The following is a 19,092-nucleotide window of genomic DNA, read 5'->3' as shown; positions in this document are numbered from 1 at the left end:
TTATCAGGATTTTCTGTCAAATATTTTAAATTAGACTGTTCAGGATTCACTTCAGTCAAAAACAACTAAAATAACTGAACAAAACAGATCTAATCTATTTTAGACCGTCTTACTATTAAAACAGTCAAAACAACTAAATAATTACTCACATCTGAAAAAAACAAGTGTAATTGCGTGAAAAGATTTTTTTTTATAATTCTACAAAATCACACCTGCTGAATAAAACGTACACCCAAATAAATGTCACCATGGCGCTTCGGGGCTCTCGTTTTCAGGTCGATCAATAAAAGCATCGATCTAAAACAGGATCAGCACCACGGACCCACCGACGCCTTCTGGTTTAACACAACCAGGCTTCACTCGTCTGCCTCTAAAGGGCATTCTGTGTAGAAGTTCCATGGCTGGAATAAAACACCCTTTAAGATGGTTGAAGTTTGGGTGAAGAACCAACAAACACGCAAGCAGATGGCGCACAACGAGGACTTTAATAATCCAATACCAACGGACTGATTCTTGATCAGATGGACGTTTCACAAAGAAACACAAAAAAAAAAAACAATAAATAAGAACAGATACAAGAATAAAGAAAACAAAGGTACAGAGAAACCCTAAAGCAGCACGAAGACCAGAGTGAGATGGACGAAGACTTTGGCCCCCAACCCAGGAACACACTAACACACCGTTTTCATCAGCTCTTCTGTTCGGTCCAGCCTTCACACACACGTTTCAGCTGTAGTTATGGCCACAACCAGCTGCTGAGGAACGTTTAGCGGGTTTAATAAAGCTCGGAGTAAACTAGTGTTAAACTAGCAGGTTTTATCAGCGCTGAACACATTTTAGACATATTTACATGTAACTAGTGAAGTTTTGGTTTCGGCTGCTCGTTCTGGCTGTTTCCAGCAGGTCGGTGGTTTATCCAGCCTCTGAAATGATGAAGCAGTGGCGGCGACACCAGAACAATCCGTTTATACGCTACACGGTTCGTAATGTTTGAGCTGAAACATACATCAAACAGAGAACTTTGGAATAAATGTTTTCCTCTTAAACGAACAACAAAAGCTTTTTATTTGGTTCTTTTTATTTTCTAAGTGTTTATGAGTTTCTGCTACAAACCAACGAGGAGATAAACGCGACACCCTCTCATGTCTGAGCTCCTACTGCACACAGCAGTTTTGCCCGTTTGCGTCTTTGGAGCGGAGGCATAGTTTGGGCTTGTAGCTCTCCAGGTACTGGAGCTGCTTGGCGTTCAGAGCTCCACGACGCTTCCTGTCAAAACACAAAACAGGTCCGGCTCAGACTCCTCCATAACAGGTTCATGAAGGGATTCAGATGTCAGAACTCACTGTCTGATTAGATGGACCGCATCTTCGTACTCCATCCCACACTCGATCAGCGCTAGGGCCACCAGCACGGGAGCTCTGGGGGAGGAGGGGGTTACAAACACTCAACGACCGTCTGTCAAACCCGATTTTTAACAAGTCAAATCTTTGTTAAAGCAGTGATTCACACGCCCACTAACCAGAGATTAGACCGCACTTTCATTATGTCTACTACAGTGTAACACACACACACTCACTCACTCACCGGCCCAGGCCAGCCACACAGTGCACCGCCACACAGCAGCCAGGTTCATCCCTGAACTTCACCTGCAGCAGGTTCAGCCAATCATCAACCACCTGCTCAGGTGGAGCTGAACCGTCATCAAACGGCCAGTCCTGGACAGAAAACAGTCAGCTCCACATTAGGGTTGTCACGGTGTGAAAACTTAACCTCACGGTTATTGTGACCAAAATTATCACGGTTTTATCGCGGTATTTTTTTTAAACGTGTTACATTTTCAGACAACTAAATAAACCCTGTATATCAGGAAAATATTTTCCTCAGTTTGTGTCTAAATTTGGCCTAAAATTAGTTATTTTGTAATTATGTTTATTTGTTTACGTTTTTCCCCTTTAGTCTTTAAAATACCAATATTTGCCCATAACTTCTTATTTTTTGTCTGTTTGATGTCATCATTTTAAAAATATTACATCACATGATACTCAGTACTCAAGTAGCCTTCTAACCAGATACTTTTTTAGCCTTACTTGAGTAATAAACCCTATATCAGGAAAATATCGTCCTCGGTTTGTGTCCTTCCAGTGAGCTTTGCAGATGTGGGAAAATGTCATCAGGCAGTAATCATTGTTAAATTCATAATTATTCTCGGAGAGAGACCAACTCTTATCTGCCCCTGGGAGCCCCGTAATGCATAGCGTCATTTCAACATGGGGGTGTCCGCGACACGGTTTATATGCAGGTAGCGGCGCTGCGGCTGCTTTATATAGCGACTCGTTGCATTCTCCCTCAACCCAAATCCTCGGATCACTCATTTTAGCTAAAACGCTAACGTTAGCTTGCCTTGTGTTGACTGTAGAGTTGTGGGTGATGGTCACGCAGATGTGTCATGAGATTTGAAGCGTTGCTGCCTTTCACAGACACTTTTTCTGCACGTGCTGCAAACAGGATAGCCGTCTTCTATAAACTGTCCCTCAGCATTCTTCACATATCCAAAAGATGCCCGTACTTCCCACTTTGTCTTCTTTGAGGGATAAAAAATGTCCTGAGTGCTGCCGTCTCCTCCTTTGGCCGTTATTTCAGCTTTAGCTTCAAGAAAGTTTTGGTTGTAAACAACAAAGTGCGCATGTGCCGCCGGCAACTTCAGCAGATGATACGGTGGCTGGTAAGGGTCACCGCGCCTACACCACAGCCACGGTAATCCACCGATAATATATATTTTTTAAAAACAAGATGGTTATTATTATTGTCAACTTTTTTACCGGGGTTTACCGCTACACCGGTTACCATGACAACCCTACTCCACATACAGCTGCTCTACACGGACATTAGATAACCCCTTCATATGAATCAGTTTAATAGTTTCCAGGTCTGAGAAAGTCTGGAAGTATCAGGTTTGTGTTTCCAGACCCTTCCGTGTTCTCCGGTTATCCTTGAAGCCTACAGATCATAACTGCTACAGAACAAGAACATGTTTGTATCAATAACCTGAAGATGGTGAGCCTCCGAGTCTGAAAATGAACAGAAATATAAACTAAAGGTTTGGATCGGATCCAGGTTGGACTCTTTACATTGTGTTGGAACCGTTCGTCTGTAACCGGATTTAATCTTTAACGGACCACAACGCCATTAACCTGTTTAATGTGTCATGTTTTTCCCAGAAGAGCAGGAATAAATCCCGAGTTTCTGTCTCTTACCAGGACTTGTATCCCTTCCTGTTCCACCGGAGTCTTGTCGTACGTAGAAGCACAAACTCTCACCAGAGTGTTTACTCCGTACGCCTTTAAATCCTACAAAACACACTCAGGTTACGTCTGGAAAAGCAACGCTAACTGAATCAGAGCACGTAAGGAGGCGGTACCTCTATAAACTTCCCCAGTTGTGCGTTGGTGGGATTGTGCGTGATGAGGAACCTCAGACAATCGTAGGAGATCTCCACCGGAGCCGGTCGGTTCATCTTTAGACCCTCAGGAACTTCGTTAGTAGCGTAAAAATTGTTTTTACTCTAGTTTCTAAAAAAAAAAGATTTCTCAAATCCAAAAAGTACTTCCAGCTAAAAATCTGTTGCCTTGTGGGTAAAAAGTAAAAATGTTCTGTCTGATAAAAGCTGACTAAATAAAAACGTTAATGGCAGTAAATTAAAACTGGCTTGGTTAAAGACCAAATGTATAAATGTTTCAGAATGACACAAAAATAAAAGTCTACAAAAAGAAAACGGAGCTTCAACGTCGGAGTGTCAGCCCATTCAGAGACTTCAGCCAATCAGCAGAGAGGGAGGGAGGAAAGGGGCGGGCTCCACTCCTCCCAGGACAGTCACACACCAACGGTTGGCTTGTCCTCATATGTGTTCAACAGGATGGCAGTAAGGACCTGGAGGACGTTGAAGGACATTAAACCTAGAAGGACTTTCCACACATTATACCTTCATGTCTGACTGATCCGTCTCTAACCTCATTAACCACAATGCTGCTGTGTGACTCACCTGTGAGTGTGAATGGCAGTGACTGGGCCGGGTCGCCTCCTCCTGTTCACTTGTCCACAATAACCAGCAGGTGCTGAGCTTGGCAAAACTCTCCTCCAAGCCTCGCAAACGCCATACATGTGCAGCCTGGATGAGAAACACCAATGAGCCGCAGGGCTGATGGTGAGAGCAGATGAGCAGAGAGGATCATGGGTAAAAACAAACTCACTGCGCTGACAGCTGAGGAGATGGGTCATTGAGCGGACACAGGAAAATGTGACGGCTCCTGGATGTAGACACACCATTGATGATGCTGCTGCGGTGTTTCTGGTTTCTGGCTGACACGAACTGTTAGCTTGGTGCTAACCTGCTGCAGAGAAGAAAATGACTCCTTCTACACAAGTAGAAACCAACTTCTGATGCTTGTATAAAATACCATAGAAGATTTAGCCAAATGAGAGCAGGATTTGAGTAGAAAAACACTGATTTAAAAGGTGCAATATGGAAATCCTGTGGCCAGATTAGGGTTGTCACGGTAACCGGTATAGCGGTAAACCCCGGTAAAAAAGTTGACAATAAAAATAACCGTCCAGTTTTAAAAAAAGCTATATTATCTCGGTGGGTTTACCGTGGCCGCGGTTTCGGCGCGATGACCCTTACCAGCCACCGTCACTTCAGCTGAAGTTCCCGCTGCGCGCACACGCACTTTTTAATTTGCAACGGCACCAAAACTTTGAAGCTGAAATAATGGCCGAAGGAGGAGACGGCAGCGCCCAGGACATCCATCAGCCCTCAAAGAAGACTAAATCGGAAGTATGGGCATATTTGGGATTTCTGAAAATGCTGAGGGACAGTTAATAGAAGACGGCTATCCCGTTTGCAGAACGTGCAGGAAACAAGTGTCTGCAGAAGGCAGCAACACTTAGAATCTAATGGCACATCTGCGTGACCATCACCCATGTCTCTACAGCCAGTGCAAGGTAAGTTAACATTAGCGTTTTAGCTTAAATGCATGACGTGAGGACTTTTGGTTGAGGGAGAATACAACGAGTCACTATATACTGCAGCCGCAGCGTCCTCTGCCAGCATTTAAACCGTGTCACGGACACCCTGTTGCTGGATGATGCATCTTATTTGTTGATGAAGAGAAATACACAATTAGTGCCTTGTCATTGATTTGTTTACTTATTCAATGCCATTTATACTTGAACGTTTGGATTTGATTACATAGTGTAGTAGTTATTTTAGTAATTTGTTTAAAGTGGCTATTTATTTTAAATACATATTTTTTTAAGGTTGATTGTACAGTGCTCAAGTCAAGTGTGGACTGGAGTTTTAGATTTTCATTTTGATAATGAAGAAAACAAGTATATGAGAAAACAAGTGGTGTTTCTTTGATTTGTTTACATATTGTTTATGGTTTGAATGTTTGGATTTGTATCATTTAAACCTGCACTGACTACTGTAACATGTTCCAGAAAAATAAGCTATTTGTTCCTTTACTTGTGAAAAGTTGCACTTTTGCTAAGGCTTTGTGTTATTTTAGGTTTAATAAACACTGTTAAACCTTTTCAAAACTATTTCAGTTTGTGTAGAACAGGACTATCAATGCTTTCTGAACATATGCAACACCGTTTAAAAAATACCGCGATAATACCGAAAACCGTGATAATTTTGGTCACAATAACCGTGAGGTTAAATTTTCATACCGTGACAACCCTAGGCCAGATTTGGTTACTACAATCATTCTCTCACTCCCGAGAGTTTCATGACCGTTGTCAGTTACGGATCAGCAACAGAAGATTCTAGATAACAAGCAAAGACAAGTCATGCACAGTATGTTGATAAGTAGATAAATACATAGTCACATCTGGTGTTGTTAGCACTCTTGGGCGTTTTACAGTAGGGAGCACTTACTACACTTATTACAGTAATCTGCCTCCTACAGAGGAAGTGTGGCTGTTTACCGTCTTGCTTTTAGCTCGCTGTTATAGTTCTGAACAACTCATTTAAAGAGCAAGTCACCCCAAATCAACTTTTTTTCTGATAAACTACATAAATGCGTGTCTAATCGTGCTGCAGACACATGTAGTCAATAGTTTAGCACTTTAATGCATTTTAGTTCAGATTAAAGATTTCTGCCTAAAACTGTCAGTGTTGTGCCGTTGTCAGGTAAAAACTCTGCACTACATTTGAATTTAAATCTGCCATTGCTATTGGCTAAGAGGTACCCTAGAACGTTATGGGCCATTCCCATCTGTACCGGGTCGGCCCGGGCCGGGTAGCCCCAGTCGGCCCGGTTGATTCCACACATCCTTGTCTTAAGCCCATGTGGGCTGATTCTACCCACCAATCAGAGGCTTGCTCTAATGGAAGGTGTGAATTTGCTGTCAGCAGTGGGTGTGTTGGCCCTGGTTGGCCTGAAGCAGACCCCCTTGAGAAGAGGGCTGAGAATGAGCCTTGTTTGGCCAGGAAAAATACCAGGCCACCCAGATATGCAAACAACCTACGCTACCCGGCCCGGGCCGACCCGGTACAGATGGGAATGGCCCATTAGCTGGTACCATATGATGTCACAATGTTGTTGTGAGCCTGTGTGTGTGTATTTGTTTGCGGCTCCACCCTCTAGGGTCTGCTAGGCAACAGCATTTGTTGCATTTTTCAAACAGGAAGTGGGAGTGGAGTAATACTCCGGTAGGGGTGACTTGCTCTTTAAGGAAGTAAATCATCACTGTTGACTCATTTTTCATTTCACACACACATTTCACTGTAATATCGAGTCTTTTAATTCAATTTTAATTCAGTAACTGACGTTTAGCCTGGCAGGAGGGGTGGTGTCAGGCACGATGCCTCGCTCTACTCTGGAGTGGAGTCTTTATTTCGGCAACAATACAATTCAAACAGAACTTGTGGTTAAATAGATATATTCGATTCATTTTGGACACTTCAGATAAAATCAACCCAAAAAGAAAGGTTTTAAGAGGTTAAAGAGGCAAGTTAGTCAATAAATCCATCCATTTGCTGCTGCGCGACATTTTCAAGCATTTACGGCATCTCGGGTTGCGTAGCAGCCAAACAACCAATCAGAGCAGAGAATCGCGCCCCTGCGGTTGATCGTCAACTAAACGAGCTCGTGAACCGTTATCACCAGCGTTAAAACGTAAATTCGCTAAAAGCAATGAAAACAGGAGGACGAATAATACATTTTAAGAAACTAATGAAAAATCGACCAAACGTTGAAGTGCCCGAAAGGCAACGGATTAGTTCTGAAACGACCCACTTTTCTCTTCACGTGAAAAATAAGGCTAAAAACAATCAGCTAGCAGATTTGAAACGACACAAAGTGGTAAAATGTACCAAGATTCACACGCCACAACAGGATTCAGAACCTAAGTCACGAACCTAATCAGCCGCGCCTCCTGCCACTGAAGCTCGGCCAACCAGGTCCCCTGTAAACGCATAAACAACAGCCCGACAGACCGACATGTTTCCAGCCGAACCGATGAGCCGAACGACACTTTCACGGGTTCACAGAGGGTACGGTGACCTTGTTAACACACACACACACCACCTTATACAACACCCACAGCCGTTCCGTCGGTAGCAAGCACCTGAAACAAAAGCTAACACTCACAAAACGATGGAATTTCCCAAAGAATCCAGACGCTTCTAGTGACACAGACGAATCTGTGAGAGATGCATGTTGAACAGAGGCGAAGAAGCTAGCAACAAAACTGCTTCCGTTTTCCGCCCTACAAAATAAAAGCGATACGGAAATACAGATAACTATTCCGGTTTGTTCTTTCACAATAAACGAACAAACCGTTAGAACAAGCCCCCTTGCATTACAATTAAATTATTTACTGAATTATTTCCTTTAACCAGTTATTTTGGGTTAACATGTCTTTTTTTAAATGCGACTGAAAATTACGAGTCAAACGTGAAATTTAAATCTAAATACATAAAAAAAATCAAAATAAGATCGATTAAAATCCACAACTCTAGTTTATGAAAGAAGCTGCATCCCTGTTACTCAACACTCCAGATATGTGTGTGTGTGTGTATATATATATATATATATATATATATATATATATATATTTATTTATTTATTTATTTTACTCAAGAATAAGAGATTAAATTATTACAAAATAAATTCAATAGTTAAATTATTATCCGCGCATGCAGTGTGTGTGTGTGTGTGTGTGTGTGTGTGTGTGTGTGTGTGTGTGTGTGTGTGTGTGTGTGTGTGTGTGTGTGTGTGTGTGTGCGCGCGCGCGTGTGTGTGTACTTGTCTATATGTGTTTAAGTCGACAAATTTCCACTTTTAACCTGTAACGTGTGGACATTTCTACATTGTGGGGACATTTTGCTGGTCCACACGCACCCTGATCCTTGGTTTTAGAGGTGGTGTGAATTAACGTTTAGTTTAGATGACTTTAGGTTAGAGTTAGGATTAGAACACCAACGGTTAAGGTCAAGTAGGGTATGGTCTCACCTTTAATGCATTTATGAACGCCTTTAAAGGATTTTAAACTTTTGTTTTAAAAGTTCAAACCTTGATTTGAAATTACAGGTTCTGTCTTTACTGTAACCAACCATCTACATGTCACACAAGATGGGTGTGGTCCCACTGCTCCTACACACCCACACGCATGCAAACACACACCCACACACACAGAGGTCTTCCACTTGGCAGGGATGGAGGCTTTGCCTCCCAGCTCCATTGTGTTTCTTTACTTATTCAGGAGGTTTTAGGTTACTGGAGGATAGAAGTCATCCCATGAGCCTGTTCCTGTGTTCAAGCGTGTTCTTTATGACGTAGCAGCCGCTGAGGCTGCTTTGACAAGTTTTCTGAGGACAGAATGAGAAGGCAGAGGCGAGTGGAAAATGAAAGAGGGACACGAGATTCTCCAGGCTGTTTAAACTGCAAACTTTCCTTCTGATCTCCTGTTGGTGGGACAAATCTAGTGTTTGAGAGACGTCTCAGCTCCAGGTAAGGTTCTGTTCCTCCTGCTTGAGTCCTTTTCGACTGAACAGTAAACAAAGACTGTAGTTAGGAATGTAAACACTTCAAATCGGCTCAGCTGCAGGAAACATTTTCACCTTCTTGCCACTAAAACAAGTTAAAAAACACTTTTTAGAAAAGGATAAAACTCTGTTAGCATCATGGATGAAAGGTTTTTTCCAGCCACGACTAACAGGAGAACATTACAGAAGAAAAGGAGAGTATGAGTCATCGGCTCAGAGAAAAAAATGTGGTTTACAGCTGTGGTGGACACAGACGGGTGTGCCTACTTCATCTGAACATGTTTAGACTAAAGCTTTAATGAAGCACTAATAAAAACTGCTCGTAGCTGGTGGTGTCCAACCAGAAGACGTCCTGCGGTGTCCCTGTGGAGCTGGTCCTACAGCTGGTTTTCCTGTAAACCCTTCAACTTCTCATCGGTTGTCTCCAGCTGCAGACAAACTGTAGCTGCGTTCTGTCTTATCAGGATTAAATGATTCGTTTCCCAGGACACTGAACCTGGTTTTCCATTTCAGGAAACTCTAAAGAACCTCAAGCATCTGGTTGTTAATTTCACAAAAGCATCTTTTATGTATTGATAATAAGTCTGATGAAAATCTGATTTATGCTTCAGTTTCTGAGCAGAACCGGACCTAAATGTGTCCTAAAGGAACCTGAGGGCTCCAGCCCGGTTCAGAACCAGATTCATTTAGTTAAAGTTCTAGGAACTGACTCTGGATCAGCTTTAGATCAGCTGATGATCCATGTGAACTTTGACCCTGATTTTGTTGAAGTTGAACTTCTCTGTTTTATTAAAACTGAACATGGGATTTTCCCGAATGACTTCCAGCTCCTGCTGAACATTTGAAAGGCAAATCAGGTGCATGTCCCTGTGCCTCCAATCAGCTGATCTCAGATCAGCTTTTGTTATTCAGCTGGAGGCTAGAAGACTGTAAAAACGAGAAAAGCGTAAGCGTCGGACTGAAATCTGACGAAAGGATGAACTTTTTGAAGTCTAAAAACTAAAATAAATATTGAGACTAAAAGCGTGTTTTTAGAGAGAGGTCAGCGGTTCTGTGGTTTGATGATCCTCAGCAGGAACCGCTCCGTTCTAAGGAGAACTTCTCAGAACCCCAAAAAACTTGTAAAAATATTTAATAAAGAATGATAAAAATTCTTAGAAACAGAAAGAAAATGATTTGTGACTTGACTTGTACTTTATTTCAAACAAACGTAAAAAAAAAACAAAAAAATTTTTATACAACACAACTCGACACAAAAGCAATCAAATAATAAAGTCCGAAAAGGAGAAGTTAGAAGTAAAACTTGTACATTCCTACCTCCTTCTCACTTATTCTTATTCAACTTATCTCAAAAACAAAATAAAAAAATTAAGAAACATATCTAGATAGATAGATAGATTGATAGATAGATAGATAGATAGATAGATAGATAGATAGATAGATAGATAGATAGATAGATAGATAGATAGATAGATTGATAGATAGATAGATAGATAGATAGATAGATAGATAGATAGATAGATAGATAGATAGATAGATAGATAGATAGATAGATAGATAGATAGATAGATAGATAGATAGATAGATAGATAGATAGATAGATAGATAGATATCTAGATATGTTTCTTAATTTTTAAATTTTGTTTTTGAGATAAGTTGAATAAGAAGAAGTGAGAAGGGGGTAGGATATATTTTATATATTAAAACAACAATAATACAGAGAACAAATAGATTAAACATACTCAACAATCAACTTCTTGTATAATTCTGTTTAACCCAGCTCATCAACATAATTATCCAATAGATGCTTTTTGTAGCTCTTCTTAAATTGATTTACCTTAACGCATTTTTTCAAATCTTCACTCAAATTGTTCCATAATTCAACCCCACATATTGTTGTACACATACTCCTCTTTGTTGTACGAACTCTCTGTTTTTTGAAGTTTAATGCCTCTCTTAAATTGTACCCATCATCTTTATCATTAAACATTTCCTGTATATTACATGGAAGTAAATTATTTATTGCCTTAAACATGATTACTGCTGTTTTAAACTTTATCAGATCAAAACATTTTAACACTTGTAATTTTAAAAACAGTGTTGTTGTGTGTTCCCTATATCCCACATTGTATACTATCCTTATTGTTCGTTTTTGCAGTATGGATAGTGATTGTAGATTACTCAGGTGTGTGTTTCCCCAAACTTCCACACAGTAATTCAAGTAAGGCATTACCAGTGATGAAAACAGAATATACAATGATTCTTGATTCAGTAAATGTTTTATTTTACCCAAAATGCCAATGCTCTTTGCCAATTTTGTTTGTATATATTTAATATGTGGTTTCCAGCTAGTTTCCAGCTAAAATTGTGGTCTAGGATAACCACCAGAAATTTTGTTTCATAAACTCTCTCTATTCTTACATTTTCTAACATCAGTTTTATCTCAGAGTCCACTCTTCAATTTCCGAACAAGATGACTTTGGTCTTGTCCAAGTTTAATGATAATTTGTTCAAGCTGAACCATTCTTTCAACTTACTCATTTCAGTCCTCACTTCTCCCAATAAATGAAGTATAGTTTCCCAGGAACAAAGAGCATTGGTGTCATCTACAAACAAAACAACTTTTAATCTTTTTGAAACCATAACGAAGTCATTTATATACATAATAAATAATTTAGGGCCCAGTACTGACCCTTGTGGTACACCAACAGTTATGTCGAGACAGTTGGACATGACATCTCCCATTTGAACAAAGTGTTGTCCATTTCCCATATAACTGTTTAACCAGTCCAAAACCACCCTTCTAATGCCATGTCTTTCCATTTTCACTAATAGCATGACATGGTCTTGATGCAATTTGCTGGGTTCCTTATATAGGAAACATTATTTCTGATTGGCTTAATGAACTGTGAATTGGAATGTTTATTATGTGAAGTGCCTTGAGATGACGCTAGTCGTGATTTGGCGCTATATAAATAAACTTGAATTGAATTGAATTGAATAGTATCAAATACTTTTCTGAGATCAATAAAAACCATGGATCACAAAGGGACTGTTAAATGCTTGTAAAAAACAAGAATATTCTAACAACTGATTATTCCATGAAATGAAAACGTGAGAGAATAAATCTCAATAATATTGCTTGTTTTGTTTTTATTAGAAGGGAAGACGTAAAATAAACATGCAGCAGCTAAAAATCATCTTGATCTTTTTCACATTTAGTTTTTGTGTTTTGGATGAAGGATGACGTTTAGTTTTCCCTTTGATTCTAAATATCTGATTTGTTTTTTAGCTTTTATTGTTGAATATGAATTTGTGCTGCAGGTTTGCAGACTCAAACGTTCTGAGTCTTTGTGGCTGAGAAGGTGTGGCCGGACGAGTCAGACCAGATTGATTTATATAATATCTGTTTGCCGCACAGGGAAGTGCTCCGAGTCCCCGGCAGCAGCAGCAGCAGGGATGAACTGGTCCGGGCTGGAGAGCCTGGTGAGCGGAGTTAATAAATATTCCACAGCGTTCGGGAGGATCTGGCTCTCCATGGTGTTTGTGTTCCGAGTTCTGGTGTTTGTGGTGGCGGCGCAGAGGGTGTGGGGAGACGAGAACAAGGACTTTGTGTGCAACACCAAACAGGTGAGGTCCAATAAATCAAATGTTCACAGGTGGAGAGACAAGCTTCCTCGTGAGAGGAGTCACCTTGTCACGGTTTAACTGATGACGGGGGAATGTTCAGCTCAGACTCTAATTTTTGGTCAGACCCTGAACCCTGAAAAGGCAGGAAGTGGAAAACTCTGTAGCAACCAGTGACTCTGCCCCTAGCTAGTCAGCGACGTTGGGTTTTCAGCTTGGCTTACTATGTTTGGAACATTACTGGACCATTTCTGCCAGATTGTCTCAGTTTGGCCTGGGTCCACGGCGTCTTCACTAGCAACGGGTCGGGTACCAGGTCTCTGCCCCTTTTTAGTACCTGCTTCAAATGGGCCATTCCCATCTGTACCGGGTCGGCCCGGGCCGGGTAGCCCCAGTCGGCCCCAGCCTGGCCCGGTTGATTCCACACATCCTTGCCTTAAGCCCATGTGGGCTGATTCTACCCACCAATCAGAGGCTTGCTCTAATGGAAGGTGTGAATTTGCTGTCAGCAGTGGGTGTGTTGGCCCTGGTCGGCCTGAAGCAGACCCCCTCGAGAAGAGGGCTGACAATGAGCCTTGGTTGGCCCGGAAAAATACCAGGCCACCCAGATATGTGAACAACCTACGCTACCCGGCCCGGGCCGACCCGGTACAGATGGGAATGGCCCAAAAGTGGATAGAAGTGTACCGAGCCAGACCAGGAAGGACCTACGCCTCTTCACTGGTTGCTCCAGCATGCTCCACAAACTGAGCTGAATGTTGACCGTCACCACCAAGTCCTCCTCCGTTGTTGTGTTGTTTTGGGGTTTTGCATCGCGTACGGATCACTTTGCTCTACCTTTCCAACTGCGATGAGCCATGTTTGTGTCTTTTGACCTCTGACCAAAAACTAAATGTTTAACCCAGGCCGACAGATCGTCAGCATTTTTTTGGCACTTGAGCCTCATTTCGTCCCAGTGTGTCGTAGAAGTTTGTCGAATAGAGCGCCACCTTGCCCCCAGCTGGTCGCCAGTGGTATTTTTATGGCATCGCTGTAATAACTGAATTTACCCACTGAGGAAGAAAGTTGGACTTTATTAACCAGCTGTGACTTTTTCAGCCTGGTTGCACCAACGTCTGCTATGACCACATCTTCCCCATCTCCCACATCCGTCTGTGGGCGCTGCAGCTCATCTTCGTCACCTGCCCATCTCTGATGGTGATGGCTCACGTTAAATACCGTGAAGGGAAGGACAAGAAGTATGTGGAGCTGCACCAAGGCTCACATCTGTATGCCAACCCAGGCAAGAAGAGAGGGGGCCTGTGGTGGACGTACCTGCTGAGTTTGGTCTTCAAGGCTGGGTTTGACACCTCATTCCTCTACATCCTGTATCGGATCTACCACGGATACGACCTCCCTAAGTAAACCTTGTGATGTCATCTCACATTAAAATAATACGTGCTTGGTGCCATTAATCTGTTTTATCTTCTACGCTAGGTTGTCCAAGTGTTCACTGGACCCGTGTCCCAATACCGTAGATTGCTTTATCAGTCGTCCAACAGAGAAGAAGATCTTCATGCTGTTCATGGTCGTGTCCAGTGCTCTCTGCATCTTCATGTGCATTATGGAGATGATGTATCTGATCGGAAAACGCATCATCAAGGTGCTGAGGATCCAACACAACAATGAGAGGCTTACGTTCGCCAACCATCAGGAGTCCGCCACGGTGGTCCCTCATCAGTCTCAGCATCGCCGGATCGATCCGACGCTGGCAGAGAGCCAGCTCAGCCTGAACCGGAGGGAGAAGCTGGGACAGAAGACCACTTTCTTGTAGGAGACACTGAATCACACCGCTATGAGTGCGCATTCAGAAACAAGAAGTAACTGATGAATCATGAGCTATGATCGCGTGCAACGCTGATGATTTTACGTCCAAAGAAACGAACGCCCGACCATCGGGAATGATGACATTCCGGTCATGCTGGTTTTCACAGCGTAGGAATCTGACCATAGCTGTTTGAGAAGCTGCAGTGATGTTTAATTCAGATCTTCAGATGGGCCGTCTGATTTCTGCTTCCAGGAGGACCAAACAGACTCTGCGATGAGGTAATGACTACAGACGTCTCACAGCGTTTGTCATTGGTCAGGCTGATATGGTGTCAACTTCTGATCACTGTCATTGAACTACTGTCACTGTTTTACTTCAGCTGGGTTCATCGGGAGCTGGAGGCGGGCTCAAGGAGGAAAACAGCCAATAAATATGTTGTGAGCTCCATGTTTAAAATCTCAGAGTTAGCTTCATTTTTCTCTGAATAATTTCAGACAAAATCCTCCAAAAACCAGAACAACACGAGCTGGTTGGCCCCAAGCCCCCACAATGCGGGACAGAAATTGAGGCCAATGCGGAAATGAAAGAAATTGCAGTTCCACCCTCATCCACTAGGGGCTGGTGTCAGAAGCAAGCAAATCCTCATTGACTCCCATATTAATACCAATTTCACAGCAGAAATAAACATGTTTACAGCCTGGTACCAAAACATGTTTTTGGTTTAAATTATCTAGTTTATACTCATGACAACTCTGAGGGGGGTGAATTTTTTCTCACTCTTCTGTTTATTATTAGTATTAAAAGCCTAAAATTCTGTATAATTAATGAGCATCAGACCCACGTGACCGCAGAGCTAGCTCCGTGGAAAGGCCTCAGTAGAGCCTCGGCCTCGCCTGAAAACTGTTCCGCCATTTTCAGTCTCTCAACTTAGACCATTAGTTGTGCAGTTTGTGTATTCTTTTTTGGATATTTTTTGTGCAATTGTTGGACAAAATGACTTACTGTGGCATTAATTGCACTAATAGAGCGTCCAAGGAGTCTCCACTTCATTTTTTTTGGTGAGTAAAATTATATTTATGTATTTTAGGTCACTGCCGAGCTGAGCTTAGATTTTAACATGTACTGTTTAACCATGAAATTTAAATGTAATAGGGTAAAACCCAGTGCATTTAACATAATGCTGCACTTTAGAAAATGGGTTGAAATATAACATGTTGGTGGAGCTGGGTTCCCACTATCGGCTTGTGGAGCTCTCGGGAGACCGATGTTTTCCACCCGTTTCTCCCCAGCGGTCAGCCCGCCATATCTCTGATTCAGAAGCTCTGGTGTTGTGCACAGTTAACTCCGGTTGTAGCTAGGTTGCTACCTCCGTTAGCTTAGCTCCCACCTCCGCGTTAGCTTTGGGTTAGCTTCAGGTTAGCTTGTAGCTAGTTCGACCGGGTGTCGTCAGTCGATCCCAGCCTTACAGCCCCACCCTCAGCTCCACCTCTCTTCCCTTTTGTGGAATTGTCTGGGCTTGACGGAACCTGTGACACGGTCAAAATGGCGGTGGTAGCCACCTCCCATTTTTCTTCAAAAACGTGTTATTGGAGTTTATGGAAACCTATTGTCCATATATGTATATGTCGATGGTTGGCCCTCAGCTTCCTGGCGTTTGTGTTACCGGTCACATGGTTAAAGCGGGCCAGAACACCTTCAGTTGCTGTTTTCACCTGAATTTATAAACACTGTTTATGAACATGGTAGCTCTTTCGTTATCACCAGCTGGCGTTTATTAATCCTGGCAGTGCGAAACGCCTGTCCACAGCTATGTTTGACAAACTCTGATCCAAGATTAATAAAGGACGTTCATCTGCGACAACTGTTGTTTAAACAGCCTTCATAAATAATGCATCGATTGGCAAGAATAAGAAGACAAACTGATCTGTGGAGATAAACATTCTCCCTGCTCTGCGATCCTCAACAGAAACTCACGTGAACCTGTTCGGATGGTTTGTGGTCTGAAGGTCAGGGCTGAACAGATGCTCAAAATCAACCGGCGCTTGGTGTCAGTAAAGATTTAGACCCAAACTCTTGATCAGGACATCCCCGTCGACTGCCATGATGTCAAGTTATCCACCGAGAGGCAAATAGACTCATGCTTTAAAACGTTTTTAAAATGATAAACGCTTTAAGAAGGCTCACAAACATTTTCATTTGATGTCAAACTATCAGGGGACATGACGCTCATGATGCTAACAACTGTGCTAGAGAATATTAAAATTGCGTGGAAAAAAAATCTGAAATTACACAGAATAAAACCACTATATTTGGCTACAGATTAGCAGATTTTTAAGTAATATTTTGTGACTGTACATCCTAATCCCAGCCATCAGTATGCAGAATTCATTTTTCAAAATAAAAGACGGTGTTCTAAATATGCTTGTGTGCATTATACAAGTTGTGTTTTTGCTACCAGCTGAGAGTCATAGTTCAGGTTTCTAACCCTCTGGAGGCCGGCGTTGCAGATTTGCAACGTTAAAACCTACCTGGTTACTCCACGTGCGTATTTCATGAGCATTTTTAAACTCAGAAGTACCCCTGAAGGACTTAGTTGTTCGTCCTTTTATCAAAACTTCTTTAGAGCCTGAGAGAGTTAATCCAGGTGTGGCCTTGAAGAGACCGAAACCAAAACAGAAACTTTCAGACTCCAGTAGAAAAGTAATAAAGCCCAACTGTTTACAGCAGGAGTAGAAATAATAAAAAACCTTCACAAACAACACTTAGAATGTGGCAATTAAAGGTTGTTAGATACACGTGTGTGTGTGTGTGTGTGTGTGTGTGTGTGTGTGTGTGTGTGTGTGTGTGTGTGTGTGTGTGTGTGTGTGTGTGCGTGCGTTCGCGTGTGCGCGTGCGTTCGCGTGTGTGTGTGTGTGTTTTATACTAGCACTTTTATTTTTTTAAGTGTATTTATTTTTGGGGACTGGATTTGACGTGACTGTAAATTCAATTAGTTTCATCATAACTGTTGTTACAGAAAGAGGTCCACCTGAATGCCAAACTGTTTTTATAGGTTAATGTTTAAGTTTGGTGTGAGGTTCAGCTGCTTGTGAAATAAAATGTCAGATTATTAACACGCTTGCAGTGACTATTCTTTTGCCATAAAGGCTGTTTCTCCTAAAACCACAACAAGGCTTTATTATTTTAGAGATTAACTGATTTTACTCAGTAAACATGAAGGAAAGTGTGTTTCACTTCACATAAACTTTTCCATCAACAGTAAATTGATCTCATTTCGACTGCAGCTTCGTAACTGACCTGTTTCTAACTATGTGGCTGAAATGGCGCCCCCATGTGGTAACAACATCTAAGACTAATGTCGGCTGACTTCTGTTGGTATAAAAAAAACTGTATTTACTGATCAAATGGTGTTACTGGGAAGAAAGCTGCAGCAGACTGGGAAAGGATTAAAAATTTCTCTAAATTTACAAAATAATAACAATGATGATAATAATAATAATAATAATAATAATAATAATAATAATAATAATAATAATAAATAAAAAGCAGGGAAAGAAGAGGGAAGAGGGAGATTTTCTTTAAAATATTTCCACTCAACATCTCAACATTTCCGCTTTTATTCTGAAACTACATTTTTACTTTCATCTCAGCACTTCCTTCTTTTTTTCTTTTCAGTTGGCTTTGCATATTTTCCATAATTATAAAATGTTCCTGATTTGAAGAAAATCCGGGGTTTCCCATTCTACAGCTCAGACAGATGGGCTCGGTTCCTGATGAAGTTCTGCTTAATACTATGCAATCCTATGACAGACATGAATATGCAGACGCTGGAGGGCGTAACAACATTGCCGCCATATTGGATGGGTCCCTTGATCTCCAAACCCAACTGGAGCCACCACAGGATGAGGAACTATGCTGTTTTGTTGTGCAGTCATATGGTTGCAACAACCGGGTCAATATTAAAAATAGACTTCTCTAGCATACCTGTTGGGATTTAATTTTAATTTAGGCCTGTATTTTAGACCTAAGAACAATCGCGTGCAACAAGAAAGTGGAGACTTTCGAGCAAACGTCATTTAAGTCTGACATTCACGCCATTCACAATATGGCGAAAACGCTGACGTATCATAACCATCGACATACATACGATCACAACCTGGGTCTGCAAATTAGGTTGCCACAGAAGTCAAACCGGAAGTCAACGTTGCCGAGAGAAAAAAAGATTTCGACGAGGATGGGATTCGAACCCACGCGTGCAGAGCACAATGGATTAGCAGTCCATCGCCTTAACCACTCGGCCACCTCGTCCTATGACGTAAAATTTCGCCTGACTTCTATAACTCTATCAATTCCAATGGTTACGATAGTGAAACGATCAGCACCATGTCTATGGACTGTTAGTTTTTTAGGGTTTGTTTTCATTTTGTGAGGAATCGTTCTGTCGGACGTAGGCTCTCACATGACCATCAGGACTGAGGTGCACAGACCGTTGGATTACGTGCGACTAGCTAAAAGTATCAAATCTCATGTTGATTAGATGGAAGCACGTTAAACTCACCATTAAACGGCGGAGACCAGATTCACGCCTGCTGTAGATTCGGGTATCGTT

The 19,092-nt window shown here is 41.8% G+C and overlaps 2 protein-coding genes and 1 non-coding gene across 3 annotated transcripts; 1 reads left to right on the top strand and 2 right to left on the bottom strand.

Annotated features, from left to right (window-relative positions):
- Positions 1 to 466: 466 nt before the first annotated feature.
- Positions 467 to 19,081, bottom strand: ptp4a2a (protein tyrosine phosphatase 4A2a). The gene is made up of 8 exons (XM_070546737.1): positions 19,042 to 19,081; positions 4,248 to 4,388; positions 4,040 to 4,165; positions 3,419 to 3,927; positions 3,255 to 3,347; positions 1,585 to 1,715; positions 1,344 to 1,418; positions 467 to 1,266 (listed from the first exon to the last, which is right to left on the bottom strand). The coding sequence occupies exons 4-8, from the start codon at positions 3,512 to 3,514 to the stop codon at positions 1,155 to 1,157; spliced, it is 507 nt and encodes a 168-aa protein (XP_070402838.1). The 5' UTR covers positions 3,515 to 3,927; positions 4,040 to 4,165; positions 4,248 to 4,388; positions 19,042 to 19,081; the 3' UTR covers positions 467 to 1,154.
- On the top strand, positions 8,883 to 14,636 carry gjb9a (gap junction protein beta 9a). Its single transcript, XM_015970452.3, has 4 exons — positions 8,883 to 9,014; positions 12,471 to 12,679; positions 13,775 to 14,076; positions 14,153 to 14,636. Exons 2-4 carry the CDS (start codon positions 12,509 to 12,511, stop codon positions 14,487 to 14,489), a joined length of 810 nt encoding a protein of 269 aa, XP_015825938.1. The 5' UTR covers positions 8,883 to 9,014; positions 12,471 to 12,508; the 3' UTR covers positions 14,490 to 14,636.
- Positions 18,710 to 18,791, bottom strand: trnas-gcu (transfer RNA serine (anticodon GCU)). The gene has a single exon. It is a non-coding gene; the product is annotated as a tRNA-Ser (tRNA).
- Positions 19,082 to 19,092: the final 11 nt, after the last annotated feature.

This window comes from Nothobranchius furzeri, chromosome 18 (assembly GCF_043380555.1).
Source record: "Nothobranchius furzeri strain GRZ-AD chromosome 18, NfurGRZ-RIMD1, whole genome shotgun sequence".
Classification (NCBI taxonomy): domain Eukaryota; kingdom Metazoa; phylum Chordata; class Actinopteri; order Cyprinodontiformes; family Nothobranchiidae; genus Nothobranchius; species Nothobranchius furzeri.
The sequence above is the reverse complement of the archived record's forward strand: the minus strand, read 5'-3'. Positions and strand labels throughout refer to the sequence as shown.

What these genes read in the sequence shown, in the direction of transcription:
- ptp4a2a (XM_070546737.1), bottom strand. Translation starts at nt 3,514, where the DNA reads ATGAACCGACCGGCTCCGGTGGAGATCTCCTACGATTGTCTGAGGTTC. An exon ending in AGGAAGGGATACAAGTCCTG is followed by an intron (nt 1,716 to 3,254) that starts GTAAGAGACAGA and finishes TTTTCTGTCCAG; the next exon opens with GACTGGCCGTTTGATGACGG. An exon ending in TGTGTGGCTGGCCTGGGCCG is followed by an intron (nt 1,419 to 1,584) that starts GTGAGTGAGTGA and finishes CTCCTCCCCCAG; the next exon opens with AGCTCCCGTGCTGGTGGCCC.
- gjb9a (XM_015970452.3), top strand. Translation starts at nt 12,509, where the DNA reads ATGAACTGGTCCGGGCTGGAGAGCCTGGTGAGCGGAGTTAATAAATAT. An exon ending in TTGTGTGCAACACCAAACAG is followed by an intron (nt 12,680 to 13,774) that starts GTGAGGTCCAAT and finishes TGACTTTTTCAG; the next exon opens with CCTGGTTGCACCAACGTCTG. An exon ending in CACGGATACGACCTCCCTAA is followed by an intron (nt 14,077 to 14,152) that starts GTAAACCTTGTG and finishes CTTCTACGCTAG; the next exon opens with GTTGTCCAAGTGTTCACTGG.